Source organism: Halichoeres trimaculatus, unplaced genomic scaffold (assembly GCF_033239565.1).
Source record: "Halichoeres trimaculatus isolate MK-OKI-2021-1 unplaced genomic scaffold, fHalTri1.1 fHalTri1_scaffold_4, whole genome shotgun sequence".
Classification (NCBI taxonomy): Eukaryota; Metazoa; Chordata; class Actinopteri; order Labriformes; family Labridae; genus Halichoeres; species Halichoeres trimaculatus.
Genome location: NW_027437182.1, coordinates 3,011,307 through 3,032,577, shown reverse-complemented (window position 1 = coordinate 3,032,577; position 21,271 = coordinate 3,011,307). Strand labels below are relative to the sequence as shown.

Below are 21,271 nucleotides of genomic sequence, written 5' to 3'. Positions count from 1 at the left end.
CTCATGTCTGAGGCAGCCGGGTACCAAATGTTTGTGGTTTTTGCTTTTGCTTTATTTATTTATTCATTTATTTATTTGTTCTCCGGTGAGCGGGATTACCTCTGAATTATGGAACAGTCCCCTTTCTCTCCTTAAGTAAAAAATAACATCTGTCCGGCAAATGGAGAGCTTAGTGTTTCTCTATAATTAATGGTAAAAGCCTCCAGAGCCGCACATAAAATATACATCCTCCATGCAGGACCCCCATAACAAAGAGAGACAGAGAGACAGAGGAGGAAGAGGAGGAGGAGGAGGAGGAGGAGGAGGGCAGCGGGTCAGAGAGGAGAGGAAGAAAAGCAGAGTCGATTAAAGAGAGCAGTCAGAGTCTGTGAGCACAGGACGGAGACGTGTGTGAGACACAGGCAGCTCTGCAGGAAAATAAAAACATTTAAAAAAAAAAAAAAAAGTTAAATCTTTTTTATTTATCTATTTATTTATTTGTAATTTTGCATTATTGTACTGACCTGCTGCTAGCTATGGAAGCCCTGTGAGGACATGCATGCATTTGACACAAAATGTTTCCCACAGTGAGGCCTTTCAGGTTGTTTCCTCCAGACATCAACTTCTGTTGTTATCTTAAAATATCAGCGTTTTTCATTTGAGATTACCTGATTCATTTCTGGGGATGTGAGAATTTTTCTTCCGGTAATCTAGAAACAAAACAATTGTCTGATTTCTAGCCAGCTACTCTTGTCCTTACGAGGTTTGAGTATTGACAAGAATCTCTTGTTACAAAACGCATCATCACCATGATTCACAGTTTAATAACATTGTGATCAATTTTAATATAAAAAAATAAATTATTATATGATGATTATTATTATTATTATTATATAAATATGAAGTATTTAAAAGATGATATTTACTTTACAATCTACTGGCATCAAAAAGGGTCTTAGCTCTCTGGCGCCATCTACTGCAGTGGAGGAGCAGAAGTTGTAGTTTACTTCCAACTTGGCTAAATATGAATTTTTATTTAACAAAAGCATTGATATTAAGAGATGAAATATAGCTGTTGTATCAAAAATTAAAGTATCACGATATGTTGCCGTATCAATATTTTTTCACACCTCTTGGCCCTTACTGATGAGTACGGTGGCCTGCAGGTGTCAGCTGATTTGGAAAAGCCACAACACAACAGAAGTTAAGAGGTTGGCTATCCTAACTACTTTTCATAGCTGACGTTTAAAAATAAAATTATTTAAATAATTAAAAGCAACTCAACCATTGTGTTGTGGCTTTTGCTAATCATCTGACACTTGCAGGCCACCGTAGATGAGACACTTTTTAGACAAGAACAGCCTGGATAAAAGTAGAGAAATCTCTCCTCTACATTTAATAATTATAATATTAATAACAACAACAACAACAATCAGAAGAAGAAGAAGAAGAAAGAAAGAAAGAAAGAATGAAAGAAAGAAAGAAAGAAAGAAAGAAAGAAAGAAAGAAAGAAAGAAAGAAAGAAAGAAAGAAATGACCCTTTAGAAAAATAGAATTGTGGTTCAGGAGTTTCAAAACATTTTAAAAAAAAAAATGTTTAAAAAGCTGTAACCCTAACCCAGTCACAGGGATACAGACGAGCAGCAGGCATAAACAAATACCCATCTGCCATCATCATACCTCTCATCATCATCATCATCATCATCATCATCATCATCATCATCATCACACATGTGCCTGAACGGCTCCCAGCTGATTTGTGTATTGATCAGAGACTGAATAATGATTGTCTGCTGAAAGTAAACACAGAATCACTCAGAGGGTCATCAGGGGAAACACACACATCTCATTAAGTTTACCGCCTGTGTGTGACACACACACACACACACACACACACACACACACACACACACACACACACACACACACACACACACACACACACACACACACAGTATGACTGAATTCACGCTCATGTGTATATGTTTGTTGTCTTAAACTGAAATGATAAACAATGTTCAGATACAGGATGATCTGAGTGTGCAGCTCATTTGCACAGTGAGACATTCAGACAGTTCCTAATGAAGAGATGTAGCGACCTCTAGTGGTTCCAACATGACACAACAATATTTAGACAGCTGGGGAATTATTCAAAAAACATTTTTGGCGAGATTTTAAAATAAAAATACTGTGTTCCCACTTTATTTCTTTAAATCGACCATATTAAGACATAATTAAGAACGGCAGGCTTAGAGAATTTTTTTTTCAATAAATATTTTAAGACAAGATCACTGAGATCATTTTACGTGTTGTTATTTGCTATTTTTGCAAATTTTCTATAGTGCTGTGATTTTCACAACAAAGTTGTTTTTTTTTTTTATCCCAACCAGTATTTTTCTTTTATCAAAAAGACAATATATATATATATATATATATATATATATATATATATATATATATATATATATATATATATATATATATATATATATATATATATAAATATATATACTTCAAACTGAGAATATATATCTTTTTTAATTTGTATGGTTGATTAAATATCTAGTTAACAGCCAAATGAATAAATAAATATAATATAAATTAATATATTGATGAATAAATAAATAAAATTGCCATGTATGATCTATTTTTCGTTGGCCGGAACCATCGTATGAAAGCTGTTCCCCGCCGGACCGTCATAGATGTTGGACGGGGATGATGTAAACATGTCGGCTCCCATGGTGCAGATGTCCTGTCTGTATCGGGGGATGTTGGCCGTCAGGGCCACCGGGATCCGGCCGATGATCCCGGGACTCGTACCGGCTCAGTTCAGAGCCTTCTCAGTACGTAAGGAACCGGATCTGGAGGAGAACCCGTATTTCAGCAAGTACCAGGACAAGATCCAGAAGCTGCGCAGGTCAGAGGGTTAGCTTAGCTCGTAGCAACCCTTACGAAGCACAAATCTCCGCCTGAAAATGAGCTAATTTAGATATAACTGCATATTCTTAGGTTGTTTCTACTTCAATGACTGTGAATGAAGAGTTTATCGGAACTATAATGAACTGAAGTGAAATTCGGCAAACATTAAAACTGTCGACACTAATTTAAAGTCAGTATTTGACATGAATAACATACTGTACCCCGTTTGAACACGCAGTGGGTGTCGTTAAAAAGCCATGGCATTTAAATGGAATAAAAATAAATAAATGCTGGATGAAGACTTTGATTTTCCACATCCCATGGAGAAAATTATAAGGTTTATTTTAGCTTCATTCTATCAGGTTTACCTCCGTTAAACGTTATAGTAAATAGTATTGCAGCTCTTATTACTATCGTCATGCCTGCTATTATAGTATTTGTAGTTCTAGTTGGCTCTATTTAATTCTGTCTGTTTATTTGTGTCAATGATATGAAGCAGCTTTTCTTTAACCTTCAGACCCCACAGGTTGTTTAGTTAGAGAAAACTGAGCTTTTATGCAGAAATGCAGGCTGAAACATGTTCTAAAGGCTAAAACATGAGCTAAGGGCTCAAACATGAGCTAAGGGCTAAAACATGAGCTAAGGGCTGAAACATAAGCCAAAGGCTATAACATGGGCTAAAGCACAAGCAAAGGCTAAAACATGCACTATAGGATAAACATGAGCTAAAGGCTAAAACATGAGCTTAAGGCCATAACATTTGGTAAAACACAAGTAAAAGGCTAAAACACACGCTAAAGGCTAAAACATGAGCTAAGGGCTAAGACATGGACTAAAACACAAGTAAAGGGCTAAAACAAGAGCTTAAGGCTAAAACACAAGCAAAAGGCTAAAACGCAAGGTAAAGGCTAAAACATGAGCTTTAGGCTAAAAAATGGGCTAAAACAAAAGCTCATGGCTATAACACAAGCAAAAGGCTAAAACATGAGCCAAAGGTTATTCAATTTGATTAAACTCAGGCAAAAGGCTAAAACTTATGCCGAAGGCTATAACATTGGCTAAAACACAAGCTAAAGGCTAAAACATGAGCTCAACGCTAAAACACAAGCTAAAGCCTCAAACATGAGCTTATGGCTTATACATTAGTTACAGGCTAAAACATGAGCTAAGGGCTAAAACATGGGCTAAACCACAATTTAAAGGGTTAAACATTAGCTTTAGGCTAGAAATGAGCTAAAACAAGAGCTCAAGGCTAAAACACAAGCTAAAGGCTAAAACACTAGCTATAGACTAAAATATTGGCTAAAGGCTATAACACAAGCAAAAAGCGAAAACATGAGCTTAGGGCTAAAACATGAACTAAAAGCTTTAACATGGGCTAAAACACAAGCAAAAGGCTAAAGCATGAATTTTAGGCTAAAACACAGACTAAAAAGAAGCTCAAGGCTAAAACCCAAGCTAAAGGCTCAGACATGAACTTTGGGCTAAAACCTGAGCTAAAGGCTATTACAGTTTTTGTTGATGTAGTTGGTTTAATTAATTCTTTATGACTGTTTATTTGTGTTAATGATATGAATCAGCTTTTCTTTTACCCTTAGACCCTTCAGACTTTTAAAGTGAAGCATGATCTATAAGTGATGTCAAATTTCTGTATCACTTCCTGTGTTGTTTTCAGCTCCAAACCTCAGGAGTTTAAAGCCCGTATGGAGAGCAGGCATGAGAAAAAGAAGGAAGTGCTGGGACACTCGAAGCAGGCAGAGTTTGTCCGGCTCATGGAGAAGGAGGTGGGATGTCAGGCATCAGCTTTTTATTGTTCATTGTTTCCTGAACACCTCTTTTTAAAATCTAAATCATGAAAGAGGTTGATTTTAGGGTTTTATTTCTTAAACTGTGAGCTGAGTGGATCAGTGTGAGCTGATTTTCTTGTGAACTCTTGTAGCTGGAGGAGAGGGACAAGAAAGCTGCGAGTGATGGAGCATCAGGAGGTTTCACAAAGAACAAGGTGGACTTACTCTACACAGCGGAAAGCAGACTTTATAATAATGATGATGAAGATGTGTGTGATGCTAACAGACTCTGTAAACTTTAACAGACGCTCAACTCCATCCTCAACCTGGAGATGATCCAGGACAAGACGGGGGAAGAGATTTCAGAGGTGAGTCCTTCAGTGCCACATAGTTTGCTGTAACACTTGAACCCATTTGAAGCTTTTGATTTTGACTTTTTTCTTCCTTCTTGCAGCTTTGGATGAAGTTTTACTCCACCAAAGACACGATCAGCGCTGTCATCCCTGTGAGTTCAACATCAGTCTTTTCCTTCCCGTTAAACAAACGTTATCGTGTTCAGAAACCCTGCTCTGGCTCTGTCAGACATTTGGCAGTCGCTCAGAGAAGCTTGTAAACAGATAGAGACGCTCTTATGGATCCACTGATGATGAAGAATGGTCTGATTTGTATTTGTTCTGTAATAATCTAACACCCTGCCTCTCTCATACTGCAGGCTCAGATCTATGAGGTGATTTTCAACAGAACAAAGTCCTGTCAGATGGTGAGACCACAGCTGGAAATTTAACTTTGTTACTGTCTTTTTGAAACTAAACAGGTTTGGGAGTATCAGCTTGTAGTTCCTGTAAAGAGATTCTAAGTGAACACTAGCTGAAGGCTAAAACATGAGCTAAAACCTGAACTAAATGCTAAAAAATGGGCTGAAACACAAGCTAATGCTAACACATGGGCTAAAACATAAGCTAAAACACGTGCTAGAGGTTAAAACATGAGCTAAAGGCTATAACATGGGCTAAAGGCTAAGACATTGGTCAAAACACTAGCTAAACGCTTTAACATGAGCTGCAGGCTAAAACATTGGCTAAAACAAACGCTTAAGGATTAAACATAAGCTTAAGGCTATTACATAGACTAAAACACAAGCTAAAGGATAAAACTTGGGCTGAAGGCTTAAGTATAGACTAAAACACGAGCAAAAGGCTAAAACATGAGCTAAAGACTAAGACGTGGTTCAAAACATGAGCTAAACACTTAAACATGAGCTAAAGGCTATAAAATGGGCTAAAACACAAGCAAAAGGCTAAAACATGAGCTTAAGTGTTAAAACATGGGCTAAAAAAGGAGCTTTCGGCTAACACATGGGTCAAAACACTAGCTTAAGGCTTAAACATTAGCAAGAGGCTAACACATGAGCTAATGGCTAAAACATAATTTTGAGGCCAAAACACGAACTAAAGACTAAAACATGAGCTCAAGGCTGAAACCCAGGCTAAATGCTTAATCATGAGCTCAAACACAATCAAAGGCCAATTTAGAAGCTAAAGGCTAAAACAAGAGCTTGTGGCTATAACAGTGGTTAAAAGCTAAAACACAAACTTTAGGCTAAAACGTGTGTGAAAGGCTAAAACACAAGGTAAGGTCTAACAGCCAAATCCAAATCATAATGAAAGCTAAAGGCTAAAACACAGGCTTAAGGTTTAAACATGGGCTAAGGGCTAAAACACAAGCTAAAGGCTAAAACACAGGCTTAAGGTTTAAACATGGGCTAAGGGCTAAAACACAAGCTAAAGGCTAAAACACAGGACATAACCAGGATTCACACACATTACAGACATGTGTCAGAGCATAGGGCTGTCAGTAGCAGCAAATATAGTGAGCTACTAAACTACGGGACAAACTGACAAAGTTAGCTTGTTGTCACGTTTCAAACTGTAGCGCTGATAAATATCCTACCTCGTTTTTTCAGTAAAAAAACTTTTCCTCAACAAAGAAAAACAAGATCTGATCTCCATTAATCCTAAAATAAGCACACTCCTTGTTTACGGTTACATCTTCACCACAGTGTATGGTACTCCGGGCCAAAAGGTGGCGCTGCAGATCCTCCTCACAGAATGTTTCGTATGATTTTCAATATTTGAAAAGTTTTATTTGAAGTCCCTCATGAACTTCTCTCCTCTTCAGTTCCTCTACGCTCTGCCTCAGAAGGAGGGTTACGAGTTCTTCGTCGGTCAGTGGTCCGGACACGAGCTCCACTTCACCTCCCTCATCAACGTCCAGGTGAGCTCGCAGACCGCCATGATGAGCAGGTCACTCTGAGACATAAGCAGAGTAAAGTGGTTAAAGTAGCAGTAAAGGAGCTCTGTGAGCTGGATTTGATGATCCTCTCTTCCTGTTGGTGTCCAGATGCTCGGCGAGAACGCCCCCAGTCAGCTGATCCTGTACCACTACCCCGACCTGAAGGAGGAGAAGGGAATCGTCCTCATGACGGCAGAGATGGATCCTAAGTTTATCGTAAGTTCTCTACCTGCAGCGTCAGCCCGAACACTCACCTGGCTGTAGACTCATCGTCTGTCCCTCCTCTCCACAGACCGTCCACCAGGCTCAGTGTTTGGCCAATCAGGTGCAGCTCTTCTACGGCACGCAGAGGCAGGAGACGTTCCGATTGGTGGAGACGTTCAACCACAACCCTGCAGACTTCAAACACATGTCGGTGATAGCGGAGCTGGAGCAGAGCGGACTGGGTTCGGAGATCGCTCCAGGGAGATCGTAGGGAGACAGATTGGAGGTTGTTGGATCTCCAGAGACTGTGAAGTTTGATTCACCCAGGCCGAAGTGTTTGTCCGAGGATCATCGGCCTCTTCGTTCGATGTGTTCATCTCTTTCATTGTAAATAACTCCATGACCGAAGAATAGTTCTGTATTATTCAGCTGTAACATAAACACCCCCTCTGTATCCTTCCCTCCATTTGAGCACGGATCATCAAGGACTATCTGTGCACGGTATCCCTTCATGGTCTTCAATAAACCATCTACCTGACCCTCTGTTTCCTGATGTTAACTAAATCATTCCCTCTGCCAGCTTTCCTTTCACATTTTGAAATTTATAAATGCATAAATTTTAAGATTATGACTGCTTGATGTACACTCAGATCTCAACCTGAAGCATAAAGTTTGGTGTCCTCCAGTGTCTTGTAAACCGATCACTGTGAGGCATCAGACTAAAATCTTTACATTTATTCACGTATTGGCTTTAACGGTGATATTTGGTAAAAGGACAACAAATTTTGAGCCTCAGTTTTTAACAGGATAATAACACTGTTAGCTGAAAGCTGTGACAGTGGCGTGAAAGATATAAATCAACAAAGTCATTGAGGTTTCCCTCAGAAACACAAGTGATACTTTAAAGAGCAGTACTATGTCTTCAACACGGGCTAAAGGTTAAGACATATGCTTAAGGTCTAACACTGGTAAAATGGTGAAACACAAACTAATGGCTAAGACACACAAAAAAATGAAACAAAAGTTAAGGCTTGAACATGAGCTAAAGGCTGAAACATGATCTTAAGGCTAAAACATGAGCTAAAGGCTGAAACATGATCTTAAGGCTAAAACATGAGCTAAAGGCTAAAAAAAGAGCTTGAGGCTAAAAAATGAGCTAAAGGCAAAAAAAAAAAATGACCTAACGGCTTAAATAGAAGGTAAGGCTTAAACATAATCTCAAGGCTAAAACATATGCTAAAGGCTTTCACATGTGCTTAAGGCTACCCAGGCTAGGTGGTGAAAAAATGGGTTTAAGGCTAATACACAAGCTAAGGCCTGTACTCATGGTAAATTATGAGCTAAAGGCTAAGGCACAGGCTAAAGTACAAGCTAAAGGCTTCCACATGGGCTAAAGGCTTAAACACAGGCTAAAGGCTAAAACATGGCCTGTAGGCTAAAAAAACGGCTAAATTCTGAGCTAAAGGCTAAGACACAGGCTAAAACATAAGGTTAAGACTAGAACACAAGCTAAAGGCTTAAGTATAGGCTCAAGGCTAAACACAAACTACAGGCCAAAACACCCACGAATGGCTGAAACACAAGTTAAGGCTTAAACATGAGCTAAAAGCTGAACAATAAGCAAAAGGCTAGAACATGAGCTAAAGGCTTGAACAAAAGCCAAAGGCTAAAACACAAGCTATAAGCTTAAACATGACCTTTAAGTTCAAACATGAGCTAAAGGTTAAAACATGAGCTTAAGGCTAAAGCATGAGCCAAAGGCCAAAATCCAGGCTAGGTGCTAAAACAACAGCTAAAGGCTAAAACCCAGGGTAAATTATGAGCTTATGGCTAAGGCACAGGCTAAAACACAAGCTCAAGGCTAAAACATTAGCTCAAGGCTGAAAGGCCTGTTAAAGGCTAAAGCATGAGCTAAAGGCTAAAAAACGGCCTAAACGCTAATACACAGGCTTAAGGCTCAAACACAAGCTTAAGGCTAAAACCAAAGCTTAAACACAGGGTAAATTATGAGCTTAAGGCTAAGGCACAGGCTAAAACATAAGCTTGTGGCTAAAACATGAGTTAAGGCTGAAACATGAGTTTAAGGCTTCAAGGGCTAAACTGTTTGTGCTAATGTTCAGTCCAACCCACAGTCAGCAGTTATTCTGCAGTGGTCTGTTCAAACTTGAGAGTCTATCAATAAAATGAAGAGCCAGGTTACGTTAGCTCTGTTTGGTGAGGTTGGAGTTGGTAGATGAGCTCTGTTAGGACAGAACCAGGATTCCTACGGTACAAAGTTGTCTTAAACCAAGAGAAATAGAGTTTAAAAGATTTGATCTTCACTCATTTTCAAAGCAAACACACGCCTCGTTTAAAGTGACATCTTCATTCAGCTGCTGTTGTGATAAACGTGCAGTGTTGGACTCTTAATTCCCTTTTTAATGAGAGGTGAAGTAACAACATGGAAAACAGTGTAAACAAAATGCTGCAGATATCAGGTCATTTTTTTTCTTTTATTTTATTTACACATGAAAAAAAATAAACTGTGCAAATTCCCCCAAACGCAGTCTTTCAGGGACGGTCAGATACTCAGTCACAGATAGTTCCTCCTCAAACCTGTCTTCACAAAAAACTCACCCACACTCACAGAGCTGCTGAAAACCCAACAGGTTTCCTTCAAGTCAGGGATTATTTCCAAGATTGAGCAACTACAAATACTTTTTCTTTTTCTGAAGTTTTGGCAGAAGTTGTCAACACTGTTTAAAACCTCACTTCATGAATAGAAGAAAGCAAACTGAAACAAAAGAGCTTCTAAACATTACACAGAAATGTACGGAAGAGGATAAGGGTCAGTTCTGATGGAGGAAATCATTTTGGGAAATTGAGATTAAAGTTGAAACAACAAGATTAAAGTCAAGAGTACCCGGCATATCACAGGTAAACATCAGGGCGGGCAATTTTTTTTTCTTTTTTCTTGTCATTTTGACTTAAAGCTTGATTTTTTTTTTCTGACTTAATTGTGGCGATTTTGACTTTGCCCGAAATTATTTTTTTCATCAAAAGTGGCCCTAATCCCCTTCTGTAGAAATGTACCGTTGCGTGTTGGAGTCATTTTGAGGCGGAGCTCAAAGGATCGTGGATTTAAGTTTAAGTCTCCCAAATTTAAGTAAAAAGGCGAATTAATTTTAAAAAATGATGCAGATTAAAAAGTGAATATTCTCTTTGAAAATAAAATTAAAAAAAAAAAAAAGACTCCACAGATTGAGAAACTTTCACTTAATGAAGCCACACATTTTTAAGACAATTTACAAAAAGCATATCTCAAATTTTACCTCCAATTTAAAAAAAAAAAGAAAAAAAAGTTTGTTTGTCCCCTCAGACTTTCCGTACTCTGACAGACCAACATGGCACAAACATGTTACAGAATAAAACACAGATTAAATTCTTATCTGGACTAAACGAAGCTACAGTTCTTCTGAAATTGTTCTACTTGTATCAAAATGTAACAAAAGTTTAAACAAAGTTAATTAAACATTTTAACACTAACATCCTCATCGACGACTCCTATTGGCTGACTGTAACACAGTGCAGTGGCTGGACATCAACTGTTTACACACACACACACACACACACACACACACACACACACACACGCAATCTCTCAAAGTGTGAAAACTACATCATCAAAGAGATATTTCTCCTCTTTAATATTCACAGTGCATCAAAAACTCAGAAAACTACGAAGGGTCTGATCAAACCGTTGAAGTGCTTCAGATCGTCGAACAGCGACTAAATGTTTCTGCACAGCGCAGATCGCAGCGTGGAGCTAACGTGGTGTTTCTCAGTGGGTTACAGTGTCTGTGGATGATTTGTTTCAGAGCACTTCAACAGGTGTGGGGTCCAGGTGAGTCCACGTGGGGTTGATTAAAGAGTGTTCACTTCAAACGTCTCACACCTGCAGCCTGAGACTGTGCTGCTCCGTCTTTGATTAAACGCCTTTACCTCATAATCTTACGCTCCTTTGCTGTGATTGGCTGACACCGACTGCTTGTATCTCCATTTCAAAGGACACAAGACTTCACACTTAGAATATTCTGCGGGCTAGTTCAGGCAGTCAACTCGAGCAGCATTGCTATGCACATACCACGTGTCTCACACGTCATAACCATCTTGCTGTCACACTCTGCCTCTCAATTGGGCGGTCTATTTAAACCGGGAGTCTCTCATCCCTCTCTGCCTGTCAATGCCTTGGCTGCCCTGCGTTTGTAATGCTGCATGTTTCTTTGCCCCCACCACCACCCCAGCAACGACCTGCAGGCTCCGGGGGGAATTATGTTCAGTATGTTTTGCTCATCACTCCTCAATGTCACCATGTAAACTTATTGTAAGGGGTGATGAGGCCAGAGCCTGGACGCCAAACATAAAATATATTTGCTGCCAAATAAACAATTCAAACGAGTCTGATCACTTCTTGACTCTACCTCCCGACATATTTTAGAATCCCCCAAAAAACAAGAACGGCAGCTGTCAATTATTGTTAAACTTGACGTAAAACCTTGTTTTTAACCTCTTTTAACTAATGAAAACAAAACTTTTCAGAAAAAAGAGGACCTGGATACAAGGCAGCCAAATAATATCTTCAAATCACCACAACAATCTGACGTGAGAAACATTTCTTACAGGTGTATTAATTTTTTAAAGTTTGACCACAGCCCATCTGGAATGACTGGAGAGATGGATTTTTTTGACATTTACTGCAGCCAGCCACCAGGGGGAGCAGTTTTTGTGGGGACCTCACTTGGAGCCGAGCAAGATGACGTCCACTTTTTTAAGGGACAGAAGCTGAAGTTGTTTACGTTCTGTTCATCTTTTTAGTCTTCCAATCACAGCACAGGAGGTAAAGATCAGGCAGCAGGATTTTTAAGAGATATACGACAATTTTGTATTTTTTGTTTGACAAAATCAAAATCAGATTCTGTCTCAAAAAATGCTTTTTTTTCAAATTCAGATTCTTCATTTCAGTCTTTGTTGTTAAACTGGATTGTAAAAAAGTTTCCACTTTTCTCCAGTAGGGGGTGAAATGTTTCTCTCTGACTCATGAAATGTGCATTTTATGGGAAAACATGGCTCCTGATAAAGTCTGTGGACATGATTATCATTATTTAACTTTTTCACATGGTCACAAAAACTGTAAATATCGAAGAATAGAAATGAATCCTGAAAGGAGCATAGCGTTCCAGCCCTGATATCGACACTGCTGAAGTGACGTCAAACAAACCTCGACACAAAAACACACTGAGCATTGGTAACTTAAGTTGACAAAGGCTGACTTATTTATGATTAAACTAACTCAAAATTAGCTGATCTTTACGGCTTTTATCTAACTCACTGACCTGGTTTGGATCAGCTGTTTCAATGTGTTGATCTTTCCGTAGCTTTCTGTTTCAGTCCGGCTAACAGCAGATAGTCCTGCGCTAATACTTTTATCAAGAAAAGACAGAGTGAGCTAACGTCTGTCTGTTGAATCAATGCACATTATTTAGCTGCCTCATTGTCTGCAGAGCAAACGAACATCTGGTGTTTTAGCCATGAAATGAAGTTTTGGGGACTCCAGGGTCAGTGTGGTTCAGCTGCTCCTCAAAGATGATTGTAAAAATCTAAGGCAGCAAGATGAATCCCCATCCCCTGTTTTTAAGGAGGGAGCTCATTAAATGTTGCTCTGTTACTTTGTGCTGCAGGGATTATTGCTTTTCTTGGTCTGCTCCGCAGCAGCGCCCTCTGCTGGTGTGTCTCAGTGCAGCACTCCCATCTCTGCTCCTAGCTGTACCTCTTGCCGTGTGGCTCCGGCTCCCTGAGTGTCTCCTCTGCAGTCGTCTCAGTACATGGCCTCAGTGTCCCTCAGGCTCCCGAACGACAAACTGAAAGTGCTTCCTAGTCTCTTGCTGAGCCCGCTGCCTTCCCTCTTCTTCTTCCTGTTCCAGTTCAGCAAGGAGGCGGAGCTCTGGCCCTTGGCGGCGCCCAGGAGACGCTGCTGCCGTGTGTTTTCTTTATCACTACTGTTGGACAGCATCAAGGTTCTTCTGTCCACCTGCTGACACACACACACACATACAAACACACACAGGTGGAGTCAGGGTTACAGCAGCTGAAAAAAGGCCTATATTACTATGTAACAAGAGATCTGTCCAGCTCTGTCAGTTTAATAGACAGGTCTTTTCTTCTTACTTTGCGCTAAGCCGGGCTCACACTACAGGATTTTAAAAATCTTAAACGACTCTGAAATCGTGTTGTATCACATACATGAGAATCTTCACAGATCATCTTCTCTTGAATCTTAAGCACGCACGGACTACAAGTAGGGATGTCCCAATCAGCATTTTTGTCCCGATTCTTGATTATTTAATATTGAGTATCGGCCGAGTCCTGATCCAATTTTTGGGTTTGGAGATAGACTTTGCTAAAGAAGTGAGAAAGTGAAGCAGCACAGTTTTTTTTGTTTTGTGGGTTAGCAGTACTAAATAGTAAAAAATTAGTCAAAGCTTATTAAGTCTATTTAACTAAGTCCTGCTAGTTTTGAAGCTAAAACTCTCTGGATCCAAACCCAACAGCAGAATCAAATTTTCACTTTTTTTAAATGACTGGCATTTACAAGCCATTTGTCCAATCCAAAAACTGAAAACACTGGGGTAACCGTCAGATTCTCAAGTTTTCGAAGGTACCTGAATGTATCACACGCAAAGCTGGAAACATGTCTTAACACGGCGCTTGTCTTTGTACAAGACGGGAGAATTTCATCAACATTACTTTAAATTTCATGTCTTAGAACATTTGCAGAAAATGACCGGTTTGCTCGCTAAATTCAGATGAAAAAAATTATTCTACATTACAGCTGCCTTTTTAAAGGCATTATTTCACTGGCTCCAGTGAGCCATCGGAGCTCGCAAAAAAAAAATGGAGACTCTAGTGCTGCAATGACTGTAGACACTATTTGCTGTCAGTCATTTTTTAGCACAGTGGATTTTATGTCAGTGTTTACTCCCTCGATTGCTGTTCTCTATTGAATTTCAGTGGAGGACAGCTGCCAGAAGCACTGTTGGGTTGTGGGAAGTGTAGTTCTTTTCACTTGCATTACAATGTAGGCTTATAGGAAATAAACTACATGTTACATGGCGCATGTTACACATTATATTTTATCTTCCTGGTTGGTTCCTGCTCCCGTTAACTTTTCTTTTTTTTTTAATTGAGATTTACAAGTTGCATAATAAAAACAATAATCGTGCACGTCAATTTTCTTAAGGGGAACATGATATATTATTCGAAAGAAAAAAGGGAAAAAAAATACAATAAAATGAAATTAAAAAAATAAAAAAAGGAAAAAAATACAATAAAATGAAATAAAAAAAATAAAAAAGGAAAAAATCAATAAATGAATTTTAAAAACAGGAAAAAATACAATAAAAGGACATTTGAAAAAGGAAAAAAATACAATAAAATAACATTAAAAAAATAAAAAGGAAAAAATTCAATAAAATAAAATTTAAAAAAAAGGAAAAAATACAATAAAATGAAATTTAAAAAAAAAGGAAAAATAATCAATAAAAAGACATTTAAAAAAATAAAAAAGGGAAAAAATACAATAAAATGACATTGAAAAAAAAGGAAAATTAAATCATTAAAATTTAATTCAAAATAAAAAAAGAAAATAAATTACTTAAAACTGAATAGATTATATGCACGACCAATAACAGGTTAACCTGATTCAGAAGAAAAAGAAAAAAAAACAGTGCAGCAGTCTCTAGGACTTTAAAAGCCACACGTTCCCCAAATCCTGCCTCCTGCACAGGCAGGGTCGAGACAAATCAAACAAATGCAGAGAAATCTATTACACAAGTTTCTATGACAAAAAATAAAAAGTATACATACATACTTACACATTTATATACACATACATACACCGTTAACTTTTAATCCTGTACTGTCCCAATCCCCCAAATAATGTCTGCCTCTAACACACACACACACACACACACACCGCCTCACAGTGACGTACCTGTGCATCATGGGAGTGTAATGTGATCACGCTGAGCTCCACCCCGCGCTCGCTGCAGTTCTTCAGCATCTGGACCACCTCGCTGTGTTTGGACCATTTGCAGTCCTCCCCGTCCACCGCTACTATGTAGTCCCCCTCCCTCAGACCGGCTTCCTGAGCATCAGACAAACACCAGAGAACAAGAGACGGTATTTATTTCTAATTTAGAAAAAAAGAAGTCGAGTTGAAGCTTTTCTTTCTGGACTCTTCCGTCTCTCTCCGTCTCACCGCTGCACAGCCTCCAGGCACCACTCCAGCCACCAGGACTGGGGAGTCTCCTCTCAGGGTGAGACCCAGACCCCCCTCCCCTCTCAGCAGGCAGATAACACGCACAGGACCCCAGCGAGAGCGTGCACAGAAGACCGACAGAGGCCCCTGCAGCACAGAGAGGAGTCAGCTTCAGTTTGATTTCTATCTTCACTTCAGATCGTAAGAGCGAAAAAAGTCTGTGGCAAAGTCTCACCAGTCTCTGGAAGATATCCGTAACGTGGACCGTGGAGAAGTTTGGTGGAGTGATGTCTGGTTTTATGTGTGTTTCAGCTGTCAGCAGAGGAAATCAATCACTTATAGTCTGTAAACAAACTCAAACATTCATTATAAGATCTTTGAACACAGGCTGTACTCACACTGGATCTCTGGAGCCTCTGCGGTTTCGTCAAAGTCGTCCTCTCTGTCCAGCTCAGAGTATTTGTCCAAAGAGCGTTTGTGAGCAAGAGACAGCACGTCCTGCAGGATGTCCATCTTCCTCAGGATCTTACACAGGCTGTGGACACGCATGGCCTCCTCGTGTCGGATGACTGCACGGCGAAGGTGAGCTTTACCTGCAATAGAAGGAGATTTCAGACAGACGTCTCCACTGCTCTGTATACCGACCGACAGTAACTTTTTTCAAAGGAGCTCACCGAGCTTTCTTCTTTTCTCAGGGTCTTGTAAAACCTGGATGAGCGTCGGTTCGGCAGGAACGTTGATGTAGAAATGGAGGAAAGCCTTCTCTGCTTCCTCGTCAGCCTCCTCATCAGCAGACACTGACGCATCAGGAAACAGGTGTTAATGAAAAGGTACAGATGTTTGATGAGTAGCTCTGCTGGTAACGACCGTGTTCGACTTACAGGTGTGGTCACAAAGTGCAACAGCGGTGTAGTAATGTGAGAGCGCGCGGAAGTGTTCAGACTTGACCTGAACCATGGACGCCCAGGAGAAGGGCACGTAGTCCTTCATCAGAGGCTGAGCCATGGTCTGCTGCACCAGCAGGTAGACGTCTGACACCTGCAGGACAAACACACACACAGATAACAGTGATGGGTCCAACAACACTGATGCCTCAGCGCATGTTTCATGTTTCAAGCTTAAGATAAGATAAGATAGAAATACTTTATTCATCCCCGAAGGGAAATTCATGAAATTACGGAGAGAAGCCCCGTGACGGTGCACGAAACTTTAATTGCACAGCTCCAGTTGCACTTTGTATCCCTAGTTTCTCATCATATTGACTATTGTTTCCTGAATTTTTTTTTTCTATTTTATTTCATTTTATTATTATTGTCTCTATATATATATATATATATATATATATATATATATATATATATATATATATATATATATATATATATATATATATATATATATATACACACCTGCATATGTGTATCTTGTGAATCTTAACTTTTTCTACATTCTTAACAAAGATTTCAGCCACTTGGGACCATTTTGATCTGATATCGGTAAATAAGTTGTTTTTCTTTTATATTTCATTGTTTCATCCTGTTTCTCTCAGTTTCCAGTTAGTCTGAAGCTGGAGAACTTGCTCCAAAAAAAACGAAATTGCCTGAATACCAATACTTTTCAAAAGCATACTTGTTTTTTGAATAAATCTTTGTTTTAAAAAAAACCCTCCATGCTCCCAAAACAAGTACATAAGCATCTGGGGAGGGAACGGTTCACAACATCCATGGTTCAGTTCCTCTCATGGTTTTCGGTTTGGTGTACATTTTTGTTGTTTTTAACACCCCAGATTAGCAAAGACCCTAACAACCTCCTATTACTAGATTATTTTTAATCCATTCTGTCAGGTATAGTCATGAAAAAGCTGAAAGAATGAGGCTGTTTCCCATTTTAAACATCATTAAAGCTGAGTGAAACATTGCTAGCTTCAACATGCCAGCTCCTCAGTAAGGAAAGCCCCTATTGGCTGTCCCAGAAGCCACTAAAAACCACTAAATGGCGCTGCTGTCAAATTTGCAGAATAATCCATTTGCATGTAATTGTCATGGACTCTGTAGGAGGGAGAAATAAGGTGGGAGAGACAGAAAGCAGGAAAAAAACAACAAAATAGATATATTTACAACTACAAATCAACTTTTTTCTGTCCATTCTTGTTTTTTATGTCTTCAAGGGCCACAAAATAAACTTCATCTTCACAATAAAGACAAAAAGTGTATAACATTCTGGGCAAAGTAAAAATCTAGTGAATATTTATCTAAACAAGGTTTGAAAAATTAAAAAAAAAATGAAATTGAAAAATTGTGCAAAAAAATAAAAAATAAAAATACAGAACCTAAATTATGCAATTTCAAAATTTTACAAAAAAAAGTTTAAAAAAAATCTAAAAATTACAAATAAAGTTAAAAATGGGATTTAGATAAAAACTTCAAAAATGTGCAACCCCCCTTTTCAAAATTTTAAAAAGTGTAAAAATTTGAAGTTACAAAAATTTTCCCCCTAAAAAATCCCCCCAAATTTAAAAGCTTTATTACAAGAAGTGATACATACTTAGTGCAACAAAATTGTAAACTGTTCAGTGTCTGTGTTATCATTAACACCCCCTGGAAGAATAAAAAAAAGTCTATCAATAACATTTTTTTAATGCTACAAGGAGCCACTGCAAAGAAGTCAAAGGGCCGCATGAGGCTCCAGAGCCACAGGTTGAAGACCCCTGCTATAGGCTGATGTAGCTCATTATGTCTTTATGTAGTGTAAAATACTTAAAAAGCTGTAATTCAGTGGCGTATTTGAACCTGTCCACGTTTGGGATCCAGAGGGTTCATTTAAAAAAGTGTCTCCCACTTGCTGTGAGTATAATTATTCATATTTTTGATCATTTTTCTGTATTTTTAATGAATATTTTCTTTTTCTGCCCAAGAAGCAATATAATTGCGCTGCATTATTAATGTTACAAGTTGCATGTAAGATGCTTTTGTGATGACATACTAAATTATATAATTTATATCTGACTGGTCTCATCATTTATTTAACTGAGGGATTATTGCTCATTATGAAATATAATAAAAATAACTAGAATATACTATAATACCTAATAATTTTGTTTATTTCAGGTTACTGAATCAGTGCAGTTCAGTCTTTTAACTCAGTTGCCTGCCGTGACGCCTAAGATCCAGCAGGTGTCAGTACTGAGCGACACAGTTACACAGGAAGGACACAGTATTAATACAGTTTGGGTAAAGTGCAGCAACGGTTCATGAGGCCTCATCACTTATAAATACACACATACAGTCGGAGTCATAGGATTTCAGAGAGATTCACTCACTCTAGCGGCCTCTTGTGCCAGATGGAGCTGGGAGGTGAAGTGTGTGTCCTTCGTGGTGAGAATGACACGCTCAAACACACACTCCTGCACCTGAGCCACCATGAGGCGGACCAGCATGCAGAGGGACGGGCAGCTCATGTCCAGACTGGGAGCGTTGGAGAAATTCTCTTTAAGGTAATTAAATGATCCTAAAATACATGAAAATTAGTAAAAAAAAACAAAGATATTAAATATTAACTTTGTCATTTACAACAAAACAACCAACAGATGCTTCTTTTGGACAAATCTGTAAAACAACGGGCTTTTAATAGTTTTCACTACCCGGCCTTGTCACCCAGAAAAACACAGGCGAGCAGCCAGAGGAAGGTTCTGGAGAGTATGTGCTGTTTCAGTACCTGCAGCTCTCTGAAAGGCATCTATAGCTTTGTCTATCCCGGCTGTAGCGGAGCGGTCCTGTCGAGCTCCGATCTGTGTGTACAGAGCGCCGATGTTGAACAATACGCTTCCTTTCTCAAAGGCCAACGTGCGCTGACACGACGGGACGCCTGTCAGAGAGTCATACCTGAGAGGCAAAACAGAGGGCGCAAAATGACTTGATGCATCCCAGTTATATCTTTGTATCTCATTTATCTTGGGAGGCATGTATATTTTGTTTCTCTTTATCCTGTTCTTTAATTTCCTTATTTTTTCTACATTTTTATATTTTAGATCTTAACTTTCTATATATTTTATTTTACAGAGTGTGCAGCTTGTAACTCTGTATTAAGTTGTTGCTGGTCTCATGTTATTTCCTGTCATTTGTTGGCACCAATACTCCAAATTAAATCCCTTGTGTGCACAAATGTACAAGGCAAAAAAAACCTGATTCTGATTCTTTGTAAAAAATAAAAATTCATATTTTAGCCGAGTTGGAAGTAAAATACGACTTCTGCATCTCCACTGCAGTAGATGGTGCCAAAGAGCTAAAGTATATCTAACATATTTGATTTCTAAACTTGATAATGTGGGTTTTTGTTTCACTGAGCAAGTCAGTGTGCCATAGACATCAATGTTTTCTTGGTCCTTTTAATTTAGAGTAATATTTTGATTTCCATTAACATCATCTCTTATTTTTCTTCCTAGTTAATTGTAGGGCTAAATTATTTACTCTAATTGAAAACAATATCACAATACTATATGCTGCAATTTTCAAATCCCAAAGGCTGCAATTAAAAAAAAAATGTACAGAGACCTGGAGAAAATGCAGTAACTTGTACTCATTGTTCCTCAAACGTGCAAAAGTCAATCTGCTGGGGGGGGGGGTTTCAGCAAAAACCTGTGAGCTACAGAGATCTACAATAGAATGACTGACTGTGGCTTGTCGGGCCATACCCGACAGGAGAGGGTTAGGGCCACTGAAAAGAACGCATCAATTTTTAAAATTTATTTTTCTTTATATGAGAAAACTAGGAATTTCAGTTTAAAGTCAGAATTCTGAAATTTTGACTTTCTTTTTCTTTTTTTTTGAGTGGCCCTGATCTTCTCCTGTAATACCCGTTGTTCAATTTGTTCAGTACAGTTTTTTACTCTTACTGACAATTGAAGGCCCGTAAAGTTTCACAGTGTTTCTTTTTCTTTTACAATTAAAAACTGCAGAAAGAATTGTCCATATTTTGACAGTATCCTTCGTCCCGTTGGTTGTACTATAGAAAGACTTGTTGCTTCTGTATAGTTGATAATGCAGAAGATAAATTTCCTCCTCAAATAAAACCGCATGGTAAATTGCAATTGCAAAATTGGTCCAAAAAATCACAATGACATTATTTTCCAAAATCATTCAGCCCTAGTTAATTGTGCAGCATATCGGGATATATCACAATATTGTGACCTGAGTATTGTGATGCATACTGAGAGGTTGTTGCCAATACCCACCCCTAATTTAAGTCATCAGGAAGTGTTGAACTTAAATAAAGAGTATGTTTTCATCCATTTCTGAATTTTCATCAATGAGCATTGAGACTAATAGTATCAAATTTGAGGCAACTGAAAAACTAAAACCAATGCACAACTGTTTTTATAGTGACATAAAGTATCTGACTTCAAAGCAACCAGGTCAAAGCACAAAAGTTTCTAGGGCCACAGACTGTGATGATAAAGATGAAATTTGTCACTTTGAGAAAGAATGAAATCGAGTGTAGTACAGCGAAGTAAAGCAGTCAGATATTTAAAGCACATCACCAGTGGAAGTGCACCCCCAGGTTCCTGTGCAGAGGGAAGAATCGCTGGTCCAGGTAGTACAGCTGGTTGTAGTACTCCATCAGGAGCTCCAGACCGGCCTGGTTACGGCTCGGTGTGCGCATGGCCTGGCACAAAATGACACAGAGTCCAACATCCTCAGTTCTCGTTAATCACGTATTTGTTCCAGGTATGATGAGATACTTCAGAAACTCTTTTCTGATGAAAAACTGAGTTCATACTAAACCAGATCAAGTTTTT

The 21,271-nt window shown here is 38.8% G+C and overlaps 2 protein-coding genes across 3 annotated transcripts in view; one reads left to right on the top strand and one right to left on the bottom strand.

Moving 5' to 3' along the window:
- Positions 1–2,658: 2,658 nt before the first annotated feature.
- On the top strand, positions 2,659–7,732 carry atpaf1 (ATP synthase mitochondrial F1 complex assembly factor 1). Its single transcript, XM_074668265.1, has 9 exons — positions 2,659–2,896; positions 4,574–4,682; positions 4,838–4,900; positions 4,991–5,053; positions 5,140–5,190; positions 5,398–5,445; positions 6,864–6,959; positions 7,086–7,193; positions 7,270–7,732. The coding sequence occupies exons 1-9, from the start codon at positions 2,682–2,684 to the stop codon at positions 7,450–7,452; spliced, it is 936 nt and encodes a 311-aa protein (XP_074524366.1). The 5' UTR covers positions 2,659–2,681; the 3' UTR covers positions 7,453–7,732.
- Positions 7,733–10,795: 3,063 nt separating this feature from the next.
- rhpn1 (rhophilin, Rho GTPase binding protein 1) overlaps positions 10,796–21,271 on the bottom strand; it is a 30,206-nt gene continuing 19,730 nt past the window's right edge. Inside the window, exons 6-15 of one of the 2 annotated variants that reach the window (XM_074667496.1) lie at positions 21,014–21,138; positions 19,192–19,358; positions 18,797–18,984; positions 16,359–16,515; positions 16,152–16,274; positions 15,876–16,070; positions 15,713–15,789; positions 15,478–15,624; positions 15,211–15,363; positions 10,796–13,251 (exon numbers count right to left, since the gene is read on the bottom strand). In XM_074667496.1, coding sequence (XP_074523597.1) covers positions 13,036–13,251; positions 15,211–15,363; positions 15,478–15,624; positions 15,713–15,789; positions 15,876–16,070; positions 16,152–16,274; positions 16,359–16,515; positions 18,797–18,984; positions 19,192–19,358; positions 21,014–21,138 — 1,548 coding nt within the window. In that variant the 3' untranslated portion in view covers positions 10,796–13,035. The remainder of the gene's footprint in view (positions 13,252–15,210; positions 15,364–15,477; positions 15,625–15,712; positions 15,790–15,875; positions 16,071–16,151; positions 16,275–16,358; positions 16,516–18,796; positions 18,985–19,191; positions 19,359–21,013; positions 21,139–21,271) is intronic. The other variant, XM_074667495.1, reaches the window with a different exon arrangement.

What these genes read in the sequence shown, in the direction of transcription:
- atpaf1 (XM_074668265.1), top strand. Translation starts at nt 2,682, where the DNA reads ATGTTGGACGGGGATGATGTAAACATGTCGGCTCCCATGGTGCAGATG. An exon ending in GAGGTTTCACAAAGAACAAG is followed by an intron (nt 4,901 to 4,990) that starts GTGGACTTACTC and finishes AAACTTTAACAG; the next exon opens with ACGCTCAACTCCATCCTCAA. An exon ending in CCTCCCTCATCAACGTCCAG is followed by an intron (nt 6,960 to 7,085) that starts GTGAGCTCGCAG and finishes GTTGGTGTCCAG; the next exon opens with ATGCTCGGCGAGAACGCCCC.